Genomic DNA, 25146 nt, shown 5'->3' with positions numbered 1-25146 from the left:
AATGGGCAAACGACATTAGGTTACACCTTTCTTTGGCACACCTGTTCAGATCACAGCCAGGATGGGGCTGCACAAGACACCTGATCCTTCTTATCACTCGGGTTAAACATTCTCACTGGGGCATTATTTCACAATTACAGTGCTGTTCAAAGGTTACATGATAGAACTGTGTCAAGACTGCAGTGCACAAAGGGAATACATTACATCACCATATGGACACATGACCATTTTATTAGTTTGCAGTATTTTTGTCACTTTTTATTTTGAAAAGGTTGTAACTACCAGACACTGACAGACTGAGGGATTGGAATGCAATGCAAATAAACTTCTATATTCTATGCATTTAGTTTTCAATGGATCAGTGGACATAGAAACTATCAATCCTGTAATGATTCAGAAACACTTATTTTGAGATGTTTCTGTGTATCAACTGTGACAATCCTACTAAAATACATTCAATAATGAAGAAAGATTATATATTTGAAAATCCTACAGGAACGTGCTTTGCTGTCATTCTATCACAAACGTTTCTAGTCAGTCCCATTCCCCTTGTTTGTAATGACAGCTGCATGTGCCTGGTATTCTGTCACACACAGTCTGTCATAGAGTAGTTGATGTCTACTCCATGTTAATCATGTTCCTTGTATTGATCATGCTTGGTTTAGTATTATTTTAGGTGTATGTAATTGTAATACATGTCTGAAGAATAGTAACAAAGCACCTTTCAAATGTATATCGAACCAGCACTAGATGGCAATTATGTGTATATAATTATCCAACCAAGTAACAAACACATCCCATGTATTCTCTTCTTATCAGGATTGGGATATGCTGCTCCGTTACATGAATTTACATATGTTACAGTGTCTGTGACCCACATATTGTTAGCAGGTTTGGTTTAATTTAGTCAGCCTAGATTTCCAGATAATCAGTATTTCTGTGTGAAACAAAGCATTAAAGCATGAAAATAGTGATAAACATGGTAACTATTTTAGCAGCCTGTTGTGTTTTTTAGTTGGACATATTTATAAATATATGCAGTATTAGTATACATGACTATATTTATATTTATATTTTAACATAGAGACTAGACTATAATTTCTCTGCACGAATCAGTGGCGTAACTAAAAATATCAATATAATCAATCTGTGTTTCTGTAAGTTAAGTCGAGATACAGTCTAGAAACATTTATGAAGATTGTATGGTTTAATACAATGTTACAATCATTACATTTTCAAGATCACATTACATAAGTGGGAGCAGGATTTAAAAACACTCGCTGTACACATTCATTCAAACATGGACAGGCCATCCCGTAAATTGTCACAGACTCACGTGAGGCCATAGACATATACATTTGTATATCTATGGGTGAGGCTATATAGTTTCAAAGAGGTATATCCATTGTAGTTGTTTTAATTGAGAGGAAAATCTAATGTATTAAGTTTCAATGCATGTTAAAAGAGGCTACTCCATATCAGGGTGCACTGACTACTTATATGATAGTGTACCAAGTGCGTGGCCATGAAATAAATTAGTACTTTTACATTTTCTTCAAATCAGTGTAATCTATTTGTTCTATGTTATGTTTATTTTGAGAAGACACACTGGTGGTCCTTATGGGGGTGCAGGGATAATATTGAGGAATATGGGCACAGTGGGTAGAATGTGAGTGTTATATTTAATGTAGTAAAACTTGTGGGTACACTGTGGGAAACAAAACGGTGATGACATACATATAAATATTAATATGGTAGTTTGTTTAGAGGGTTTCACCCGTTTCAATGTTCACCTTGGAATTGGACACATTTGTCCTGTACTTTACTATCCTCTAGAGGGCAGCAGTGGTTACAATGGAGAACATGTATAGTACAGAGCTGGTAATCAACTAGTGTACTAGTTAGGTCCAGAGCTCCATACTAACCCCCGTTACGATGCTGCTTCCAGTTCGTTGCAATTGACCATTAGTGATCGACTATAATGGCTCATCATTTTATAATATGAACTTTTTAAAATGGCATGTTTTTTCCTAAAATTATTATGCAGAAAGGATCTCAGATAAATCATACTTCAAGTGTAAACCTGACAACACAGAATTCAAGTGAAAGAAAATAACCATTATTGTTGTTGTATATTTTAAATAAAAGCCAGTGTTATTTTCCCATTATATTCCTCCATTTGCACCTGTTTTCATAGACCCTCAGCTGTGGTGGCTACCTACAGGCACAGTACTGGTATCAGGGAGATGGTGCTAAAGCAGCAGACCGAGTTTAACTCCTTCAGGTCCGTCTGTGCCTCTGTCAAAGAGGAGCATGTTGAGGGATAAAGAGACCATGTAGGTCCAGATGAAGACTGGCATTGATGGAGGCACGAGCAATTTCTTTAAAGGTCTTGGCATCCAGGATGAGCAAAAATGGTTGTTTCTGTGGATCTGTTGAAATGATTGAGGACAAAATGATCCCTGAAATCAAACAGAAAAAAAATGTTAAACTTTGTCAGTATTCAGTGTACTTTGACAATGTTAAATTTAAAACTTTTATGTCAATTTCAACACTGTCATAGATCATTGAAGTCAGAGTTCACTAAAGTCTTGTGGTTATGTCACATGCTGTCATTTGCAAACTACTTTTTTTTTTACTGAAACAGCAAGAATGTATATTTGAGAAACACTGTTACAGTTCACTTTAAGTTCAATAATTGTTATGAGTTGGACATCTTCTGGAAAGCTGTCTTACACAAAACAATTCCAGTAACAACATTTGGCAGGAAATACTTCTCACCATCATCTTCTTCCACTGCATTTGGAGATGGGACAAAAACTGGTTCAGCGGGCCAGCAGTTCTCCTCCGCCCACTCCAAAATCTGTTTAGTTTCAGTATCCACTTTCCCGATCTTTAGTAAGATAAAAGACGAAGGCTAAATATAAAAGTCTATTTCAGAATTAATTTACAGTATATCCCTGATACTCGATGAAAGCATATGTACAGTTAATTCAAGGGGATGTAATATGTACATGGGTTTGATGAAAGCTATCACTGTGGGAAATCTCGGAAGTAGCTCAGGTACCTTTGTTGGAAATGGCTTCCATTCCACTCTTGCAGCGTAGAAATATCGGTATTTCTTGCCATTGTATTCATAGTTATACCTTGGCAGCTCCACTCCTGATAAGAGTAATGAAAGAAAGGACTGCTTGGCAGAGATGTGTTGAACTGTGTCCATCTGATGATTTGCCTGCGCTTTCAGACACGACTAGAGTAAAAGCATTTCAGACTGATAGCAATTGTGTATGATGATGATGATAATAATAATAATAATAACAATAATACTAATAGTTTACCTTGACATATTTCTTCAGGCTTGCAGTACAGGGACCCCTCCTTTTCCTTCACTGCAGTGGCTGTAGTAGTTTGGAGTTTAACAAGGTTTTCACCTACTGCTGAAGCCTAGAGGACAAGAAAATCAATATACTTAAAGCAGAGGTTTTACAACCCTATGAATTCTGTTGTTTTTTTGGTCCAGCTGAGGTCTCAAGTCAAGACCTTTGCTGACACCTTGAAACCTTGGCTATGATGTTTGCAGAACTGAGTAGCTTTAAAGTGGAAGGCTGGTAAAACCATAATCTCTCGTTCCTCTACAATCTAGGTGCTGTACCTCGTTGGTATGGAGTGGAAGAACAAATCTCTGGCAGATTGGGGGACTTTTAAGCTGGTTCTTCTCAGCAAAGTTTTCTGACTCCTGCAAGAGGTTTTCCAGGTAGAACATCTCGTAAAGGCTGTTGTCCTTGTATGCGATAACATCAAACACAATATGGTCTGCCTCTTCGTATGTGTTGATGTGATGGAAAACCACTAACGCATCTGTGTAGAACTTTGTGGACACGGTCTTGCCTGTCTTTCTGTCGATCACGTGGATTAGAGTCTAAATGGGCCAAACAATTGATCGTTAGTAACAGTTATTCACTTCAGGTGGCTCTGGATCACATTATATCATTCCAGAAAACAAAAAAATATGTAATACCTTTAATTGGCATTGAAAACTAAATAATGCACAAAGAATAGTAGTGGGGGAATGCATTTCCATACATTTTAAATCTGTCTAGTCTGCTCTGCTTTCTAGGTTCATTATGAGATTGGTTCTAATGATATTAACCTAGGCTTCAGAGAATGTACAGATTTTTCAATTCAAATCAATGAAGGAAAAAATGTTGCTTTCTTGTGTAACATATAAATATATATATTACATCTGTTAAACAAATTGAACTGTAAGCCAAATTCTTACAGATTCGTCAGCACTGAATTTTAGACAGCTGGCCCAGTTGACTCCTCTGTAGAAAGCAGTGGCCAGCCTTGGTATATCCAGCTTGAATGGTTGCTCAAGAAAGACGATGTAATTGTCTGTCATCCCGAAGCTGTGGAAGTAGCTGGGGGAAAGGACAGAGCGACAGGGCACGGAACACACAGTCTCCATGTTCTTCAAGACTGTATCCGCATCGTCTGTGGAGATGATAGCTGGTTATGTTTAGGACTAGAGACCAGCAACTGTGACTTAATTCTGTCAAACAGCCTACAGAAGTCGCTTCACATCCAAATAATTGCGGTAGAAGACACCTCTCTACAAGAAAAGAAGTCCCACCCTATTAAACAATTAAGACACTTATAACAAAGATATCTAAATTAAGTGGATTTGTGTTTGAGAAATCATGCACAGTCTCACTGAGGTACTGATCTATTTCCTCCTACCTGTTGTCTTAGGGGGGACCTTGAAGACCACATATTTGGGCATTCCTCTTTCAATGATGGATGTGCCCATGTTGTAAGTGTTTCCATCTTTGTCATAGTGTGGGTGTGAAGTTGCCAGATTCACAGCAATGTGCTCCTTGTAGTCCGCCTGGGATTATAATAATATTAAAGAGTAATTTTAGGTAAATCAGGGGTTCCTGGGTGTGAATATAACAAATGACACTGATATATTAGAAGGTCAAATAGTCTAGTACTTAGACATAGATGAAAGTATATTACTAAAACTATATGATATTTAAGATTATTTGTTTAAGGTGTACTCACCTTCTGTAAGGTCTCAAGGGTGTACGGATCAATTCTGTGAAAGTAGTTAGTTTCGGTTGTAGCGTAGTAATCCTCTCCATATTTGACAATATTAATGAGGCAGTTATCAGTGAAGTCTGGGATTATGTTGGAAAAATAGGAGAACACCCTGGAATAAAGCAAGAGACTGAACTGGTTTGCACTCTGGAGACTGCAAGCTTTGAAGAAATGTAGAAACACAACATCTGACATTTTATTTAAAAATTTGAATTTCCTTTTACATTTATCAATCTCATAAATAACTCGGCTCACTTCTAAAACCCTTACTGATTTTGCCACTTGGGAGCTGCCCACATTGTTTTTCCATAGATCTGAATAGGGCAGACGTGACAATATAAAAAAATTACAGATAAGTTCAATCAGTCATCAATCAGACACAGAGGGTGTGATTGTTTCAAAAGACAGAAAACCTCCTTGAGTATCTCAGCGTTTAAGTCTCCACATCTCACCAGAACAATCTCCTGCCACTTATAATGAGTATGAAAACAATTCAAGGCTCGTCTAGTATTTACAATGAATCTCTTGTTTAAGGTGAGAAGGTATGGCTCTGCTTACTTTGCAAAGATGCTTTTGCAGGGGTCTGGGTATGCCATTGTTCCAAATTCAGACACCACTATTCTGTTAGCTTTGATGTTGTTCTTGTATGTATCACTGCTGAGATATTTACTCCGGTAATAAACTTCACCTGGAGAAACCGAGAGAAAGACGCCTTACTAGATATCAATATAGAAAACACATGGCATGCTAAAGTCAAAAGACAAATATCCACTTCTCTTAAAACCACAGCTTGGAACGCAGCTTGAAGAATATGAAAAACAAACACAAAAACACTACCTGGGAGAGGAGACTACCAGGCAGGTAGTTTAATGCTGTATTTCAAAATGTAATAGTGTATAGTAAGCCAAATTATAATTTAGAGCAGGGGTTCCGAAACTTTTTGACCCAAGTACCCCTTTGCCACACAGAATTTGGGGGGGGGGCACCACAGTTTGGGAACCGCTGATTTAGAGGTATCTCTAAATCATTTAAAGATATCTGCAAATAATGTCAAGATATCTCTAATTGTACATTGCAGATATCTTTAAATGATTTAGAGATATCTTGAAATATTTGAAGATATCTGAAATTATTTGAAGATATCTTTAAATGATTTAGAGATCTTGAAATATAAAAAATGAATTAAAGATATCGCTAAATGATAATTTGACTTGCCATAAAGAGTGGTGGGCTATGTCAAGTTCTTTATCCCTTCTGGTATCATGACCGTTTGGTGCAGTTACATTTGTATCGTCAAGTGTTTTCTCACCGTCTTTAATGGTGAAGCTGTGCAGCAGTGCCATTCCGTCAAACCAGTGGTTGTAGGAGGTCTCTCCCACAGAGAACATGCCGGGCCCATTGCGCACCAGCGTGCCCTGCAGCCAGTCTGGGAGAGTGCCTGCCAGCACACAAGTTCATAAAAGATTTAGCTGCATACTCAGAACAGCTAAGAGAATAAATGCATTCAGGACTAAAGTAGTCAAGCAGATATTACACTCAGAGTAAACTGAATTGTTCTTAAACATTTGTTAACAGTGTGTTAAAATGAGCTATTTGAATTTGAATGACTGTGCATTAATATAGAACGACTTTTGCAAAAAGCAAGAACCTAGTTTTTGTTGTTGTTGTTATTGTAGGTTTTATATAACATATATACACACTCTCAGTGGCCACTTTATTAGGGATTTTGGTCGATGCTGACTTTACAGCATCACACATTTCCTGCAGATTTTTCGGCCACACATTCATGCTGCGAACCTCCTATTCTACCTCATCCCAAAGGTGCTCTATTGGATTGAGATCTGGGGACTGTGCCGGCCAGTGGAGTAAACTGTAGACACTGTCATGTTTGTGGAACCAGCCTGAGACGATGCGTGCTTTGTGACATAGCGCATTGAAAACGGGTCGACTGTGGCAATAAAGGGATGCACATGGTCAGCAAACAATGCTTAGGTATGCTGTGGCATTGAAATTATGCTACATTTTAATTAAGGGACCTAATGTGTGGCAAGAAAACATTCCCCACACCATTACACCACCAGCCTTGTTCACACAAGGCAGGAATCTGACCCTACCATCTGCAGAAATGTCACTGCACAAATTGAAATTCATCAGACCAGGCAACATTTTTCCAGTTTTGGTGGTGATCACGTGCCCAGTGTAGCCTCACCTTCCTGTTTTTAGCTGACAGGAGTGCAACCTGGTGTGATCTGCTGCTGCTGTAGCCCATTTGCTTCAAGGTTCCAAGCATTGTGCATTCAGAGGATTCCCTTCTGCACACCACTGTTGTAAAGAAGTTGCCAGGTCAGCGGTTTCTGAGATGCTGGAACCAGCATGTCTGGCACCAACTGTCAAAGTCACTTAGATCATGTGTCTTCCCCATTCTAATGTTAGGTCAAACAATAACCAAACCTCTTGACCTCTGCATGCTTTATATATTGAGCTGCAGCCACATGATTTGCTTTTTGGCTATTTGCATTAATGAGCAGGTGTACCTTATAAAGTGGTCACTGAGCATGTGTGTATATATGGCATTACCCAGCTAATATATTTCATTCTTGCAAAGGTGTCATATGACATCAATCAATCAATTTTGATTTAGTATAGTGCCTTTCACAAGGTTGCCACAAAGCGCTTTACAGATTGAAAATACACATAAGAACATAAGAAAGTTTACAAACGAGAGGAGGCCATTCGACCCATCGTGCTCGTTAGGTGTCCATTAATAACTAAGTGATTCAAGGATCCTATCCAGTCTATTTTTAATAGATGAATAACAACATAAACAAATAAACCATTAGTTAAAGAAGAGAAAAAAAAACTTGTATAGGACTGAAATATGTTGATATATGTTTAACAAATGTATTAGCCTACCCTGTCCACACTGTGCCCTTAATGTTCTCTGATTGCACAGTTACATTTCACAGGTCCATGAGTTATAATACATATCAAGGGTGATTTTATTATTTTGCATGCCTATATGTAGTTTATTTTGTTCTTTTAAATGTAACTATTTTAAAATATTGTTTCTCTGGATTGTAGTTTGATCAATTGAATGATACCATTACATATCCTCATCATATTTTTACAATGTTTTGACAACATCCCTGAGGTCACAAACTTTGTTGCCACAAAGCCATTCTGGTCTATGTTCACTTTTTATTACAATGTTACCACAATGTAATTTGGTTAGTTTGGTAGCTATTTTGTTTGAAAAGCTACATTTTTTTACATCATCAAAAACAAAAAACAACACACATTAGAAAACACCGCAAGCTTATTGCTGGTTTGTAAAACCCTGGGGTTACAGCCATGTAATGAGCAGATTGAAATGCATATCTTCTGTGTATCCACTGCAAAACCTCTACATTGTGTAACCACTTTCTGTTGGTTTGTGGTTACAAAACCAATTATTGGTTAACATCGTAAAACGAGCTGCTGTATTTTTCATTGATTTATTACAGATTATATAGTGAGAGAAAACGAAACTTCGGTACACGTAAATCTTATCACAGGTGTAGGCACAATATTGTAAGTTGTTTATTTAAAAGAGAAAGAAAGATGCTTTATTGTCACCTATTACTGTTTCACTGAGATTGGTATTTGGTATTAGAAATGATGTTCATATGCATATACACTTAATTCAGTGTTGAAATTGCTAGTAATCCGCGTATAACGTCGAGGGCACAACTCAACGTGAACTAGTGCCCAGAGGAAAATAAAGGGAGTATGGAAACGAAACGCAAGATTAAAAAAACGTGTCCATACCTTAAGGTAAACTAAACAGATATGTGCGATATGCTGCACTTTATTTATATCACTAAAGGTCTGAAAAGTCATAACAAATACCACGCAAGATGTCCCATAATCAAATGGGACAGTGTCCACAACTATTTGCATGTTAAATGAAAGGAAGGAAGCCTGTACCTGTAACTTCGGCTCTGATGGGCTGCGGTGTGTCCGCTGCATTGTGGCCGAATATGGGCTGCATTGTGCCAGGTGCAGGGCCGGCCGGCTGCTCCGCACGGATACACGGGGGCTTTTAGCTTTTGAAGTCCAGTAATAAATCTGCTCTGCCGTCTTCCTGGTACGTCACATGGGTTTATCCATTGCCTTACGCACTATTTATCTATGTACACGCATGTGCCTGACGCCGTTTGTCAGATTTTCTAACTGGACCCTTCAAATAAGTATGCGTGGCTGCTTCATCTGGCCGCTTGCCATTCATCCGCACTTTTCTTTCCCCTTATTCTGTTAAATTGCGCCATTTAGTGGATTATTGCTGTTCTGAATTTGGTGCGTCCATTGAAACAATATTGTGTGGGCATAAGATTGGAGGTCAAGGGAGATATATGCATGTCTCATACATGCTTGAACTAAGAAAATAGTTATATGAAATGTGATGCATATGTCATATATGTAATACTGGGCCAGCAATCAAAAATAGCATTCCTGCAACCAGCCTTGTCCCAATAACAGAATTATGGATTATGATTATGGATAAACGGTACCAAACCTCCTGTAACCGTGCAGAAAGGACCGTCATATATAGTGTGAAAGTAACGCACGCTACTCCACACACACGGGGACATTGAATGTGATAATTATGGGTTAGCAAGGCCATGCATATTGGCTTTGCTTTTTGCTCATGTCCTTCAGTCCAAATTCAGACACACGAAGATCACAGTAATGTATCCGAGTATCAGTGTTGCTGTTGCTCATTCAGCCTGACTTTCTTGCCTTTTCCTAAGCACATTTATGTATGTATTTATTAGGCTATATAACGTAGTTTGTGGAAAACAAGGACCTTTCTGTTTAATGTCATTCCTCTTCGTCCATTTTACTTATTTTGCTCTTTCTTTTTGCCCAGTCATTGTAATAATGTAATAACGATTGGTTATTTTTCTAAGAAAGAAATTACAATAACAGTTGTTTTGCTGTATTGATGGCAAATTCCAAAGACTTGCTTCATGCAAAGTATACCTTGAATCTGTGACATATTCATATTTTCTGCTTTTACTGGACCCCTTTTGTTACAGAACTAGAGTTGTGTTGACTTCAAGGGAAATAGTCAACTGACAGATATAAGGAAGGGTGTTTTTTAGCTGGCTTCCTTAAAAAGCCTATAAATTGGTTTACTGGTTTGTTTGGAAATAAAATGGCTTGTTATGAAAAAGCTTGATAAACACATATTACAAACATAATTTGGACTCTTAACAGGTTTTTTTTAAAAGGTGATTCAAGAAAGGCTTTTCAGTTGTTTAAGAAATATTTTACATATTAATTTTGATAGATAACAAGAGCAAGAGTTTTAAATCACAGTGAAGGTTTAGAGATTTGCAAAATAAACTATGTGAGTTTTCTTGTTTTTGTTGAAAATATTTTCAGCTTCACTTTTTTCATGAAAAGTTCATTAACCAAAGAGGGGAATAAATCAATATTTTTTATGACTGACAGAAATTGTTAACCTTGATAGTCAATTAAGATAACAGGCTAATTATCTTTATTAAGAGTTGTAAAGAATTGTTATCTCCTAGACTTTACCCAGAATACATTTTTATTTTTTATTTTTTATTGAACTAAGAAAACTGAACAGCACATTATTCAAAACCCTTTTTGCTCTAGTCTAGCATATGCCCACTATTTATTTGTCAATGTGATTATTGAATGAGTGAAATAATTTTTTTTGTTGTTTGGTGAAGGTTTTAATGTGATAATTCAGACATTTATCATGTAAACATGAATATATTAGTAATAGTATAGTAAGTCATAATTAGCCCCAGATTAAATCTGCGTGAATTCATATATTGCATTTAATGTTCTTCTATAAAGAAATAGTCACGAGATTTCAAGTGACATTTCAAGTGTTCTAACAGCATTTGCTTCCATCAGTGGCCAATGGTGTGCTGACAGAAGGTCCAAAAAAAAAATTCTGTCTCAATAGAAATCACAAATTATCCATCACGATCGTTTGCATTTTGGTGGATATGTATTTTTTGCTGGCATCATCTTCACTATGCTTTCTTTCGCCAATCGATTTGACATTGTAGTTTTGTGCCACAAGGTTATTTTATTTTAAGCCTCGGACTGAGATTGTCTGATACAGGAGTGCTGTACCTCAAATCAAAATGTGAAATGCAATTGTCATAGCAACAAATGCAACTGTCAAACCACCAACTTCTATGAACTCAGATGTATGAAGTTTTATACTAAAAGAAATTGTAAATGAAGTAGAATCTGTACTGTTTTATGAATGCATTGCATTATGATTATATTACTTTATTGTTTTTTGTGTGATTATGATTGTGAATTATGTTATTATTGTTGTGACATACTTTCATTTTCATACTTTCAAGATTTTACTGAGTTACAGTTCATATAAGGAAATAAATAAATTAGGCATTAATCTATGGATTTCAAGTCTTGAGTTTTGAGGGAGTGTGTAATTGGCATGCAGACTGCAGGAATGTCTACCAGAGCTGCAGTGAGGTCAAGACCCTGTGACACAGACATTCTTCAGTTGTGCAAACACAACTTTTCTTCAGCTGTCTGGATGGCTGGTCTCAGTCGATCCTGCAGGTCAAGAAGTCGGATGTGGAGGTCCTGGGCTGATGCGGTGACACGTGGTCTGCGGTTGGATGTACTGTCAAATTCAATGAAATGACATGGCAGGCGGCTTATGGTAGAGAAATGAACATTCAGTTCTCTGGCAGCAGCTCTGGTGGACATTCCTGCAGTCAGCATGTCAGTTATAAGCTCCCTCAAGACTTCTGTGGCATTGTGTTGTGTGATAAAATTGCACATATTAAAGTGGTCTTCTGTTGTCCCCAGAACAAGGTGCACCTCTGTAATGATCATGCTGTTTAATCAGCTTCTTGATATGCCACACCTGTCTTGTGGATAGATTATCTTGACAAAGAAGAAATGCTCACTAACAAATTTGTGCAAAACATTTTAGAGAAATCAACTTTTTGTGTGAATGGAAGATGCTCATGGATGGATCTTTCATTTCAGCTCAATAAACATGAAACCAACACTTTACATGTTGCGTTTATATTTTTGTTGAGTTTATGTTGGTGTCCATTGCCGCACTAGCTTGATAAAAGTAATACAAAAATGTGGTTACATCCTCCTTTTCAAAATCCAGACTGATTATTTTATAGAACACTATAGATAATCTAGTGCCAAGTGTTTAATGTTTGCATACTATGTGTAATATATCAAAGACTGATATATCTGTAATCATCAGTTTAGGATACAGAAGCATGATCATAAAAGTTTATCTAGAAAAAAATTATAATACTTTGGACTTTGACTTGCACTTGGGACTTGACCAAATATATAGCTGGCATGGCATAAAACACTATAGAGAAAATTTAAAGATAAAAGGCAAGCATCTTTGTATTTACGTATATCTTATAAGGGAATGGGTTTTCATTGGTCAATACAATTATTTTCCAGTGAATGCTTATATATTTTTTACAAAGGGGCTTGCATTCTTATGACAACTTTTTTATCATTGTCTGAAAGTAAGGCATGTGAAAGGTTACAACAAGACATGCCAACAAATAACCCAGAACTCGGCAGTGTGGGCTCTGGACTCTGGAGCAGGGGGTCGTGGGTTTAGTCCCAGGTGGTGGACACTGCTATTGTACCCATGAGCAAGGGACTTTACTGAAATTGCTCCAGTAAACCCCCAGCTGTATAAATGGGTAATTGTATATAATAATAATGTGATATATTGTAATTTTAAGCTATCCATATGTGAAGAAATAGAATAATAACTAATATATTAGCTTCATTCTCATATTATCCAAACAAAAACAGAGAGGAATAATGTGTCTTACATAGTCTGCTCTAGGTTGTTCCATGCAATGTGTGAATGGGCTTCTAGAGTGAAGAAACAGTTTGATATTGGATTAAAGTTTCTTTTATTTTTATTTTTTTTATTCAAGATCCACAGCCCTGTCTGATAACCACCCTTACATTATGAAAGATTTATTTTCAAATCTAACAATATGTCTTCTGGAACAGCTGGTTGTGCTTAATATCGATGTATAGTTGGAAATTGAATCCAGCAACGACAAAAAAAAAAAAAAGATTGATGAGCATACAAAAGCCATGTGATTTTATTTTAGTTGGCTTAATAAAAGGTGCATTATCTCTTACTCAAAGCCTTGTCTCATCACTGATATTCGAGTATAAAACCTGAGGCCCTGGCAAACCTCTTGTTTGCGAGTAAATATTGCTATCTCACACACAGTTCTTTTAGGTCAAGGAGCAAGCGCTATAAAATGTTAAACTATGCCACTACAGGAGTTCATGTCACAGACCTGTAATTTTGCTTTGTATAGTTAACATCCTGAAATTATGTGTGTGTGCATATACAGGTAGGTCCATATAGTATGTATTAGTCATACATTCAGCCTGTCACCATAAGATGACTTTTCTTGTGCCATGTGTTTATGGGAGGTTTCTATTTCTTCTCTCTGATTCTGATTCTCTTTCTCTTCAATATTGCTGTTTTGTCAGTTCTGTTTTGAGGACAATAAGAATGACCCATAGCTCTAGTTGTCGTTTGTGATTGATTGTTTTGGTTTTGGAAGGTGTCAAAGGGCACAAAGGGAACCTTGCCTTGTACAACTTGGCCTACATGAACAGTCAGGAGGCTGTCCTTATTACCAGGGATGGTGTACTATATTGAAAAATGTTCAGAACTTCATAACATTAGCTCCATCTCTTGTTTGGATAGTGGAAGAAAGGAAGAAAATGTTTGCTGTTCAGAAATACCTCAAGTCTAAGTCTCAAGTTGCAGTGGCATTTTCTAGTCTGTGGATCCATTGGATGATTGCTGTATACATTAACACAACAAAAACATTTAGCAAGGACAAAATAAACAAAAGACTGATTTCCAAATCCACATTGAAATAGGCAGCACTAACATTTACATGGGAGAGTTTATCGCATTGGAGCACCGGAGCATGTCTGACTGAACTCAGATTGGTAGGGCTTATCTCTCATTGCAGGTGGCAAAATGATACTTTAATGATAGCCTGTTGTGATCAGAAAAAGGGATGAGGGATATTTACACAAGGGCCTAATGTGCTCGCTGTAGCCAGCTCATAAAAACCCAGTGCCCGGTGTGTTTGTTGTCATGGACAAAGCATCCATTTGTACCTCACAAAGCAATGCAATCAGGTCGGCCACCCATTGTTTAAGATCGTGCAAAGAAAAAAAGTGGAGGAGATGTGGTGAGGTCACATGCCTATAAAGACACAAGGATGTGAAGGTACTGTCTTCAGTCTGGTTTAGCTTGGCTGTGCTTGGGGTGTGTGGGCTGAACATGTGTGTTACTCTTCTCTCTCTGGTTACTTCTGTCCTAGCCTGGTGTGTCTCCAGAGGTGTTGCTCTGGATGGCCAGGAAGCACCAGCCTGCCCAGACTTCCAGAAGGGCTTTGATGGCTCGTGTTATGAGTTTGTGGGTTTGCAGCGCTCTTTCCTCAGTGCCCAGGGCTGGTGTGAGAGAGGCGGTGGGCACCTGGCCTTCGTTCTCAACGACGAGACTCAGCAGTTCCTGCAGAAGCATCTAGCGCCCAACCAAGACTGGTGGATCGGACTGGCACCTGCTTCTCAGAACCTGACCCTGCAGATCCCAGGCGCTGAAGGTAGGCAGGGTGTCTGTGAGGCGTGCTTTTCATGGATTGATTACCTGTGTACAGAAAGGCAGAGTTTGCATTAATGATCTGATTGTTTATGTCATGTCATGTTATGTAATTTTAATCATTTTTTGGAAATGCCATCTTCCAGATCAGCCTCAAGATGTGTTGATTCTAGATGACAGTGCCAATTCATTTTCAGAAACATTTACTGTGTTTTAGATTAACTTTGAAACTTATAAAGATGAGGTGCATGACAGAAGCAAGATGGCAAACTAAAGCTTTCTTCCAAATGGGATGGGGTAGGAACGGTACTCTGAGAACCCTACAGCATAATACTCCAAATACATTAGCTTTTACATTTGTTAACCGCTTTAGTGCTAAAAATTAAGTATAAAAAGATACAGGGGTACCACATATACTGGTTCTGATTAACATTATAAGAGTTATAGAGCTTGGGAGAATGACTGCATAAAAAAAGTATTTAGGGCTCTTCTTGGAATTGTGTTGTATTCCATTAATGTTTTATTTAAGTTTTACTTTATTCATTGAGTTTTGAAATAAATATATATATATATATATATATATATATATATATATATATACATACAGTGAGGGAAAAAAGTATTTGATCCCCTGCTGATTTTGTACGTTTGCCCACTGACAAAGAAATGATCAGTCTATAATTTTAATGGTAGGTGTATTTTAACAGTGAGAGACAGAATAACAACAAAAAAATCCAGAAAAACGCATTTCAAAAAAGTTATAAATTGATTTGCATGTTAATGAGGGAAATAAGTATTTGATCCCCTATCAATCAGCAAGATTTCTGGCTCCCAGGTGTCTTTTATACAGGTAACGAGCTGAGATTAGGAGCACTCTCTTAAAGGAGAGTGCTCCTAATCTCAGCTCGTTACCTGTATATAAGACACCTGTCCACAGAAGCAATCAATCAGATTCCAAACTCTCCACCATGGCCAAGACCAAAGAGCTGTCCAAGGATGTCAGGGACAAGATTGTAGACCTACACAAGGCTGGAATGGGCTACAAGACCATCGCCAAGCAGCTTGGTGAGAAGGTGACAACAGTTGGTGCGATTATTCGCAAATGGAAGAAACACAAAATAACTGTCAGTCTCCCTCGGTCTGGGGCTCCATCCTCGTGGAGTTTCAATGATTGTGAGAACGGTGAGGAATCAGCCCAGAACTACATGAGAGGATCTTGTTAATGATCTCAAGGCAGCTGGGACCATAGTCACCAAGAAAACAATTGGTAACACACTACGCCCTGAAGGACTGAAATCCTGCAGCGCCCGCAAGGTCCCCCTGCTCAAGAAAGCACATGTACAGGCCCGTCTGAAGTTTGCCAATGAACATCTGAATGATTCAGAGGAGAACTGGGTGAAAGTGTTGTGGTCAGTTGAGACCAAAATCGAGCTCTTTGGCATCAACTCAACTCGCCGTGTTTGGAGGAGGAGGAATGACCCCAAGAACACCATCCCCACTGTCAAACATGGAGGTGGAAACATTATGCTTTGGGGGTGTTTTTCTGCTAAGGGGACAGGACAACTGCACCGCATCAAAGGGACGATGGACGGGGCCATGTACCGTCAAATCTTGGGCGAGAACCTCCTTCCCTCAGCCAGGGCATTGAAAATGGGTCGTGGATGGGTATTCCAGCATGACAATGACCCAAAACACACAGCCAAGGCAACAAAGGAGTGGCTCAAGAAGAAGCACATTAAGGTCCTGGAGTGGCCTAGCCAGTCTCCAGACCTTAATCCCATAGAAAATCTGTGGAGGGAGCTGAAGGTTCGAGTTGCCAAACGTCAGCCTCGAATGACTTGGAGAGGATCTGGGACAAAATCCCTCCTGAGATGTGTGCAAACCTGGTGGCCAACTACAAGAAACGTCTGACCTCTGTGATTGCCAACAAGGGTTTTGCCACCAAGTACTAAGTCGAAGGGGTCAAATACTTATTTCCCTCATTAACATGCAAATCAATTTATAACTTTTTTGAAACGTGTTTTTCTGGATTTTGTTGTTGTTATTCTGTCACTGTTGAAATACACCTACCATTAAAATTATAGACTGATCATTTCTTTGTCAGTGGGCAAACGTACAAAATCAGCAGGGGATCAAATAGTTTTTTCCCTCACTGTGTATATACACTCACCTAAAGGATTATTAGGAACACCTGTTCAATTTCTCATTAATGCAATTATCTAACCAACCAATTACATGGCAGTTGCTTCAATGCATTTAGGGGTGTGGTCCTGGTCAAGACAATCTCCTGAACTCCAAACTGAATGTCTGAATGGGAAAGAAAGGTGATTTAAGCAATTTTGAGCGTGGCATGGTTGTTGGTGCCAGACGGGCCGGTCTGAGTATTTCACAATCTGCTCAGTTACTGGGATTTTCACGCCCAACCATTTCTAGGGTTTACAAAGAATGGTGTGAAAAGGGAAAAACATCCAGTATGCGGCAGTCCTGTGGGCGAAAATGCCTTGTTGATGCTAGAGGTCAGAGGAGAATGGGCCGACTGATTCAAGCTGATAGAAGAGCAACTTTGAGTGAAATAACCACTCGTTACAACCGAGGTATGCAGCAAAGCATTTGTGAAGCCACAACACGTACAACCTTGAGGCGGATGGGCTACAACAGCAGAAGACCCCACCGGGTACCACTCATCTCCACTACAAATAGGAAAAATAGGCTACAGTTTGCACAAGCTCACCAAAATTGGACAGTTGAAGACTGGAAAAATGTTGCCTGGTCTGATGAGTCAGAATTTGGCGTAAACAGAATGAGAACATGGATCCATCATGCCTTGTTACCACTGTGCAGGCTGGTGGTGGTGGTGTAATGGTGTGGGGGATGTTTTCTTGGCACACTTTAGGCCCCTTAGTGCCAATTGGGCATCGTTTAAATGCCACGGCCTACCTGAGCATTGTTTCTGACCATGTCCATCCCTTTATGACCACCATGTACCCATCCTCTGATGGCTACTTCCAGCAGGATAATGCACCATGTCACAAAGGTCGAATCATTTCAAATTGGTTTCTTGAACATGACAATGAGTTCACTGTACTAAACTGGCCCCCACAGTCACCAGATCTCAACCCAATAAAGCATCTTTGGGATGTGGTGGAACGGGAGCTTCGTGCCCTGGATGTGCATCCCACAAATCTCCATCAACTGCAAGATGCTATCCTGTCAATATGGGCCAACATTTCTAAAGAATGCTTTCAGCACCTTGTTGAATCAATGCCACGTAGAATTAAGGCAGTTCTGAAGGCGAAAGGGGGTCAAACACAGTATTAGTATGGTGTTCCTAATAATCCTTTAGGTGAGTGTATATATATATATATATATATAAGCATTAGAAGCATAGAATTTTAACTCAAGCTATTTATTCTTAAGACTTAAATAGATTAATAAATTATACTCTTGGGACATGACCAAAGTAGACCTCAGACATTAAACTATGAATTATGTGTTTTTTTGGTTCTTGGTGTTTAGCTGAGCTCCACGGTGGCATCTGACATGCTGTAACTGTGTTAGGGATTCACTGGGAAATAGGAAATATGTTGTGTGCTTACTATCACTTACAGCAGCTGCTAGGTCAGTGAGATTTATTATGAATTCAGACAGCGAGCCCACGTCTGGGATCTCAGATTAAAATACTCCTTCAGAATGAAGGACAAGCAGCCGGATCTCTCTTTCACGGAGCTGAAAAGTAACCTGTCCTGCCTTGTGATTTACAGTGACCTCCTTTATTCTGGGTATAAAAGAACACATTTGAGTCACCCTTCACTCAATCTGTTACTCTGCAATTCGTGTCAAAGATTGGCTGTCCTCAAAGACAAGCATTGACTTTTCTTTTTCCCCATTATTATTTCAATCCTACTGAATAAGTTACAATAGAAACACGAGTCATTGTAAAGCTCTTTGAGATTGTGCTGATGATTGATTGATATTGTGTGTACCATGGACAGTGAGTTAACATGGTGCTCTGGGCTTTCGTAATTCAACCACAAAATATTCCACTTTTCCAATCAAATGTGCACCATTTCACATCTGATTTGTGGAAGAATGAGTTGAGCAGCAAAGCGTCAGTGTGTGTTGTGTCCATAGGCCCGCTGTCCTGGCTTGATGGCTCTGATGTAAGCTTCTCTAACTGGCATAAGGAGCCTCAAACTGGCCCTCACTGCGGACACATCCTGAGGGATTCTGGGTTCCAATGGGAAGCTACGAACAACTGCACTGAAGAGTTTCACTTTGTCTGTCAGTTTGGTGAGTCCCAGTACTTCTTTGTCTGACTGCAACCACAAGAAATAAAGCTGAGAAAACCTACATGTGGCTTTGTGATGCTTTCTTTCACTACCATAAATAGCTAAAACACTGTAACACAAAAAACACCCTTTAACCAGAATAAGAACTGATCATGACTTTTTCTCTTGCCACCTATTCCATTCAGTATGTTTTTTATGACATATGTCCTGTTTATTTCTTGTTTTTCTGCATAATATTCTACTGTCCGTTATGTGGTGTGTTTGATGACACAGTTGTCCACTGACTTTGTTGTGTGCATAGTGTTTTGAAGCATTGTGCAATGATAACTGTCATTATTACTGTTACTGTTTGCCCTATCTGTGTTTCTTTTGGGGAGGTGAGGGGGTTTATATCACCTTGACTCATTGGTTGTTGTGTGTTCTGATGCTGTTGGATTAAATGTTTTTCCTCTAGGTACATTGTCTGACTCTTCATCAATGTTGTCAATGTTTCATTATTTATTTATTTATTTTTTACTAGAGTTGGACCGCACCCTAGCCTGTGTGGACCACAATGCAACACTGCAGTGTGGCTCCGGTCAAGTCATTGAGATTGACGACAGCTTCTATGGCAGGAAGACCCTGCATTACTGCCAACTGCTCACTCCTCCATCTGCCTCACCCCCCCAGGAGGAGTGCAGCTGGGTAGATGTGGTTGAACTGGTATCAGGTGATAAAAGAAAAGAAAAAAAAAAGACAAACATTAACTGCAATGTATATCCAGCATTCACTTAGTCATCCCATTACCAACACGATATCAACATTAAACATAGATTGTAAACAAATTCAAGCACTTAAAAGCCCTCTTAACCTGAATACCTCCTCAGTTACAAAGCATCATAAATCTGAAAGACCTGACACAAAGGCACGTTGTAAAGAGAAACTACAATAGCCACATGACTTCCGTGACCCATCTTGTCACTCACACTGAATAGCACATCTGCATGGGCCTGCTCATCTTACTACACAATCTGGAGTAGAAACCTTGATTTCCCTTTTTTGTTTATTCGTTTGTGTGATTTGGTTTTGCAGCTGGTATGCTGTAAAGTCTTCTTTGTTGCTTCTGACAAATGTTGGGAATAAAAACAATCATTACCATTGATGTAAAACCACATGGTTGATGCCACAGCTGCTCACTGAACTTGCCTCTTAATTTTACTTTTCACAGTTCACAGCCTGATAAGCCTTTATGCCAGTTTGAAGTCCAGTGCAGTAACGTTCAGGATAACCCTTCCCAGCAGTATCCTCTTGGTGGCTGTTTGATGTCAATCTTACCTGCTAGAGATCCCCCTTCCTGAATAGGAATAGTGAATATATTGCAGGGGTGGCAGGTTTGAATTAAACCCTGTCAGTATGTGAAACAATTAAAAAAAAGAAATACAGGCATGTTACATAAAAGGTTGCAGCAGCAGGTACTGATTATATCTATATTTTTGGCAGCCTACTACTCACTGTTTAGGACTCACAGTTTTCATTGTAAACATCACATTCTGTATGTTCACAGGGCACTGCCATGGGTTGCAGGTGTGCCAGGCTGCAGCCGACATGGCTTCATTTGGAGAACCATGCCCAGGATTTGGGAGCTACCTGTCTGTGGAGTACCACTGCAAAGAGGGTCAGGGTCTTTCCATCTAAACTCCATAAGTCCAGACTCGGCACACATGCCTCATTTTCCTGCCAAGGAGCTGAGTCACAGCCAGACTGTTGTTCATTATTCTGCCAATAACTGTGTCTACTTGCCTCTCCTCACTCATTTACTGAACTACAATCAACCTTTTTGCTTCTCTTGCATATAAAGGGCCTGGGCTACTTTTTTATCTCTCAAAGAAGAGAGTAAAGGGGGAAATGGATCATGGTTTCACATTTTGTCTGAATGAAGGAACATTAAGTTTTTGTTTCTTTGCTCCTCTTTGTATAATTATCATCATCCTCTACATCTTACGCAAGGAGCAAAATACAGTGGAAAAAATGAAGGAGTAAAACTCAAAAGGAAATCACAATGATAAATGCATTGCATGACTATAATCACAAAGTATTTCTGTTATGTCTTAAATTAAATATCATTACAATTATAGAAACTAAGCATTTCAGTGCAATATCATGTTTTTAGACGTCTTGGATAGCAGTGCTGTTCCCTTCACACAAAGTAGGCACCAGAGTGTATTCTGATGTCTGATGTATTTATTATCACCACAATGCTCACTGTGCCTGTCTTCCTTAGGGCTGAAGCTGGAGGTGGTGGACCCAGCTGCTGTCTTTGAGAATGTCACCATCGGTATCAAATGGCTTCTCAAACCCTTCTCTGGAAATCTCACCTGCACTCTAGGCACTGGTGATGGACACACCATTGACCCCTACAGTCCCGTGAGGTGAGTAATCGCAACCCAGAATGCCTTTTTCTCGATGTCTTCTAAGTCAGCCTTCAAATTCTGCAGTCCAGCCTGAATATTCCTTTGTCCCATTTCCAAGAAGGAATGATTGAGAATCCACACATTCCCAGTTACTGCTTGCTTATGTACCTCACATATGCCTGTATATTTTAGAATGTTTACTACCTCTATTTATCTGTACTCATTAGCATCACATATATATGGATGTTTCTGGTGTTTAACATTGATTAAATAAGATGTCAACCAAAAGATGTGGAAATTACAATATGAATCCAATCCATACACATTTAATTTTTGTTTAGAGCTTTATTGGGTTTAATAATAGTGTGTTTATCTGTGTGCATAGCCTAGAGAGCAGCGTTATTCACAGCTACACCCGCCCTGGTATCTACACTGTCACTGTGGAGTGCACCACCAGTGAATGGTATGTGACTGCCCAGAAAGCCATCACCATCCAGGAGCCGATAGGCGACTTCGGAATTGTCAGGTGTTACAGCATGAACCATTCAGGAGAGAGCGGGAACTGCAGGGCCCTCTATGGCAGCACATTGCAAATCCAGGTGGAGCTAGATGCAGGTAGGACATTTAGCGTTCTTTTGTGATTTACTCTGTCGTTTCATTGCATTCTCTAAGAACAAAGGCTACATGTATGGAGGACATAGCAGGGCAGTTGAACTATAGGGTTGCACCTGTTTTAAGCATATTGAGTGTATATGGTATTAAAAAAAGGAATGCATATTGAGGTATGTTAGAGCTGGCACTTTATCGTTTTTAAGAAATCCAATTTGTAAGGAATCCAAAGGACCACAGTGAATGAATTAGATGTTTATTACATAATAAAATAGTATAGAGAAACAGGTGACAGAGATACAGAGGATCCCTAGTCTCAGCGAAGGTTCTGAACCCCAAGAAAAATAGGAGCAGTAGTTTATATGTCGACACCTCTGAACCGGATAAAGAAAAAGTCCATATATGGGAATAATTGGAAGAATTCATGAATATTTTTAAAATGCTGATTAATTTGCAAGTCTAACAGATTACATTGGCTAGAGAATAATCAACAATATAGATAATGAGTTAATATGTATAACTCCACCTCACCACTTCTATGACCTTGTGGACAACTCTCAGTAACAACAGGAAGGTTTGATATCAATGTAACCATGTTTACCTCATCCCCTGAATGTGTAACAGCAGGGAAAATAAAATGTATGTCTGCTACAGACTTCTCAAGACTCAGAATGAAAGGCAGATACACACAGGCCCTGTATATGCCAAAATGATTTAATTTGGAAAAGTTAAATATAGTTGCTGATCAATACTAGAAATTCTCACATCTTTACCACGGTATTGTGAGAGAAATTATGACCACCTGATGAACTCTTACTGTGTTCGACCAGGTACGAATATCACTTACAAAGTGCAGACTGGGAGTGATCTACTGGCTACGCTAACAGCCATGAGAGGGATCAATCCGCACAACATCACCATCGACTCCATGGCTAAGCAACAGCTAGGCCCAGGTTCCCATCGTCTCACTATCCTTGCGTCAAATGCAGTATCGGCGTCTGAGGTCTCTATGGCGCTGGATGTCCTCTTTGTGGAGCCAATTCTGGGTCTGCAGGCCTCAGTAGTGAGTGAGGGCGCGTTATCCATGGGGTCAGACATCCAGGTCAGTGTGTCTGTGTCTCATGGTGCTCCATTGCAACTGCACTTCAAGATCACTGGTGCCAATGAGAGTTTCTCTGAGACCAGGCAGATGGATGTCAGCAAACTCCAGGTTTTCAACCTCCCAGTGAGATTCCAAGGTGACTGGCAGCCAGGATATCTATTTTGGCATGCAGTTATTATGATTTTCTTAACTAAAATGTGTTGTTGCAATTAAGCTAATCCCTTAAGAAGCAAAAATATGATTCTGATTGAAAAACATCCAGATACTATTTTAATCTCTCTTTTGTTCCAGGTACTTTACTGGTGACAGTCAGGGCTACAAATGGCTTTTCTCAAATGGATGTGGAGGCTGGGAATGTCACGGTCATTTCCAACATACCCGAAACAAATACAAATACAACAGACTCTGATGAAGAGAAAGGTAAATGGGAATAACTGATGGAAAAGTCAAAGGTGATGGAATGCTGATGCATCAGGTTTTAGTTGGAGCCTGACAGCCACAATGCAACTGGAAGATCCCACATATCCAGCACTGTTTTGGGGCACAGATGTCTGTACAACAACATGGAATTTCTTGACATAAGGAAACAGAAAAGAGGGGTTGCCATGAGTAAGGAGTGGCAGATATTGTTGTTAGCTTACATTGTAATGAGCATGTTGTGTCTTCCAGATTCCAGCACAAAGAAGGAGCAGAGGGATCTCGGTGAGGACATGGTGAGCTGAAACCACTAATGTCATGTCCAGTCAAAATGTCAGGTTCCCAGTAGGTCTTAAGGAATACGTTTAAGCATTATTTTACCAATGCGCAAATAGGAGATACAGTATATTAAATCTTCAGTTGCCATTTTCAAGTTGCCAAACTGCATTATTCAAGTCCATGAAAGGGTTTGTTTTTCAGCTTGATCATGTTCTGCTGCAGACAGCCAGAGCAAAAACTTACTGTACTTGGCATTCATCAGAAAGTGGAAAGCCTTTGCCCTGTTGAAATCGTAGGAGAATACCTTGAAAGGAGAGTTTAAAAGAGTCCAGACAGTATAAATATTTGTTCTTATAAATCAGTACTGTATACTAATTATTCCTGTGTTAGTTGTCCATACTGCCCCTAATTTGACTGTCATGTTTAAGACTTGCATTATAGTCCTGCGTGAAATCAAGTTGTCATTTCTTCCTCAGTTTATTAAATACCAATGCTTCACTTTTTCACCACTTGATCACTGTGTTTTGGCTGTCTTTAACAGTTTTTACCAGCTTCTAAAACAAGGGCGGTGCGGAATGGACAGGATTTTCAAATTAAAGAGAGTCACAACATGCCAGTAGAGACGGACTCTAAGGTTACTCTAGAAGCGGTCAACTTCGGTTCCGATGGTGATTACACCTTCAAATGGAGCTGTGGTGAGCTTTTCCAAAATGTGTTTCACAGTTATTTAATGGTTATCTATGGGTGGGTAGAGTTTTCATTAAGGAAAAGCTAACAGTAATAACAAGATTTATACCTTCAAATGGAGCTGTGGTGAGGTTTCCCAAAACCATTTAACAGTGGTTTTATTCTCTCATATCTGTGAATGAGTAGGTAGAGTGGGTAGAGAACCTTTGAATTCTGTTATACGGTTTGTGTTTTTTGTGTTTTGTACAAGATATTGTACAACAAAATATTCCTAAGCGTTTGAAAATGTACAAATGTACTCATGAGACGTTGTTATGCCTCACAGTGGATGGATGCTGGCCACAGATGAAGAGTTGTCAAGATGCACTAGACAATTCTAGAAAACAGTTGGAAATTACACCAGAGTGTCTTCCAGACCCATACACCATTGTGGCTGTCAATGTGACTGCAAGGAATACAGGGAATACCAATCCTCAGACTGCAGTGAGCTGTATAGCTGTCACTGCAGCTAAGCATCTGACTCTGGATATCAAGTAAGAGTTGTATTCTGAAGTGTGAGCTTCAACATTCAAA

General features: G+C 39.2%; 2 protein-coding genes across 2 annotated transcripts in view; one reads left to right on the top strand and one right to left on the bottom strand.

Annotated features, from left to right (window-relative positions):
- Positions 1–1099: 1099 nt before the first annotated feature.
- bco1l (beta-carotene oxygenase 1, like) lies at positions 1100–9236 on the bottom strand. Its single transcript, XM_066713810.1, has 11 exons — positions 9067–9236; positions 6410–6538; positions 5659–5788; positions 5065–5212; positions 4741–4888; positions 4280–4494; positions 3653–3919; positions 3339–3444; positions 3068–3162; positions 2782–2893; positions 1100–2462 (listed from the first exon to the last, which is right to left on the bottom strand). The coding sequence occupies exons 1-11, from the start codon at positions 9128–9130 to the stop codon at positions 2302–2304; spliced, it is 1575 nt and encodes a 524-aa protein (XP_066569907.1). The 5' UTR covers positions 9131–9236; the 3' UTR covers positions 1100–2301.
- Positions 9237–14400: 5164 nt separating this feature from the next.
- The window catches only part of LOC136758219 (polycystin-1-like protein 2), a 33844-nt gene continuing 23098 nt past the window's right edge, over positions 14401–25146 (top strand). The window contains exons 1-12 of the mRNA XM_066712487.1: positions 14401–14428; positions 14523–14804; positions 18932–19090; positions 19610–19798; positions 20633–20743; positions 21350–21497; positions 21865–22094; positions 22919–23326; positions 23482–23610; positions 23860–23903; positions 24428–24581; positions 24899–25106. Coding sequence (XP_066568584.1) covers positions 14401–14428; positions 14523–14804; positions 18932–19090; positions 19610–19798; positions 20633–20743; positions 21350–21497; positions 21865–22094; positions 22919–23326; positions 23482–23610; positions 23860–23903; positions 24428–24581; positions 24899–25106 — 2090 coding nt within the window. The remainder of the gene's footprint in view (positions 14429–14522; positions 14805–18931; positions 19091–19609; positions 19799–20632; positions 20744–21349; positions 21498–21864; positions 22095–22918; positions 23327–23481; positions 23611–23859; positions 23904–24427; positions 24582–24898; positions 25107–25146) is intronic.

This window comes from Amia ocellicauda, chromosome 9 (genome assembly GCF_036373705.1).
Source record: "Amia ocellicauda isolate fAmiCal2 chromosome 9, fAmiCal2.hap1, whole genome shotgun sequence".
In the NCBI taxonomy this organism is placed as follows: Eukaryota; Metazoa; Chordata; class Actinopteri; order Amiiformes; family Amiidae; genus Amia; species Amia ocellicauda.
This window is presented reverse-complemented; position numbering and strand designations above follow the sequence as displayed.

What these genes read in the sequence shown, in the direction of transcription:
- bco1l (XM_066713810.1), bottom strand. Translation starts at nt 9,130, where the DNA reads ATGCAGCCCATATTCGGCCACAATGCAGCGGACACACCGCAGCCCATC. An exon ending in CATCAGAGCCGAAGTTACAG is followed by an intron (nt 6,539 to 9,066) that starts GTACAGGCTTCC and finishes GTGTGCTGGCAG; the next exon opens with GCACTCTCCCAGACTGGCTG. An exon ending in GGAAGCCATTTCCAACAAAG is followed by an intron (nt 2,894 to 3,067) that starts GTACCTGAGCTA and finishes ATCTTACTAAAG; the next exon opens with ATCGGGAAAGTGGATACTGA.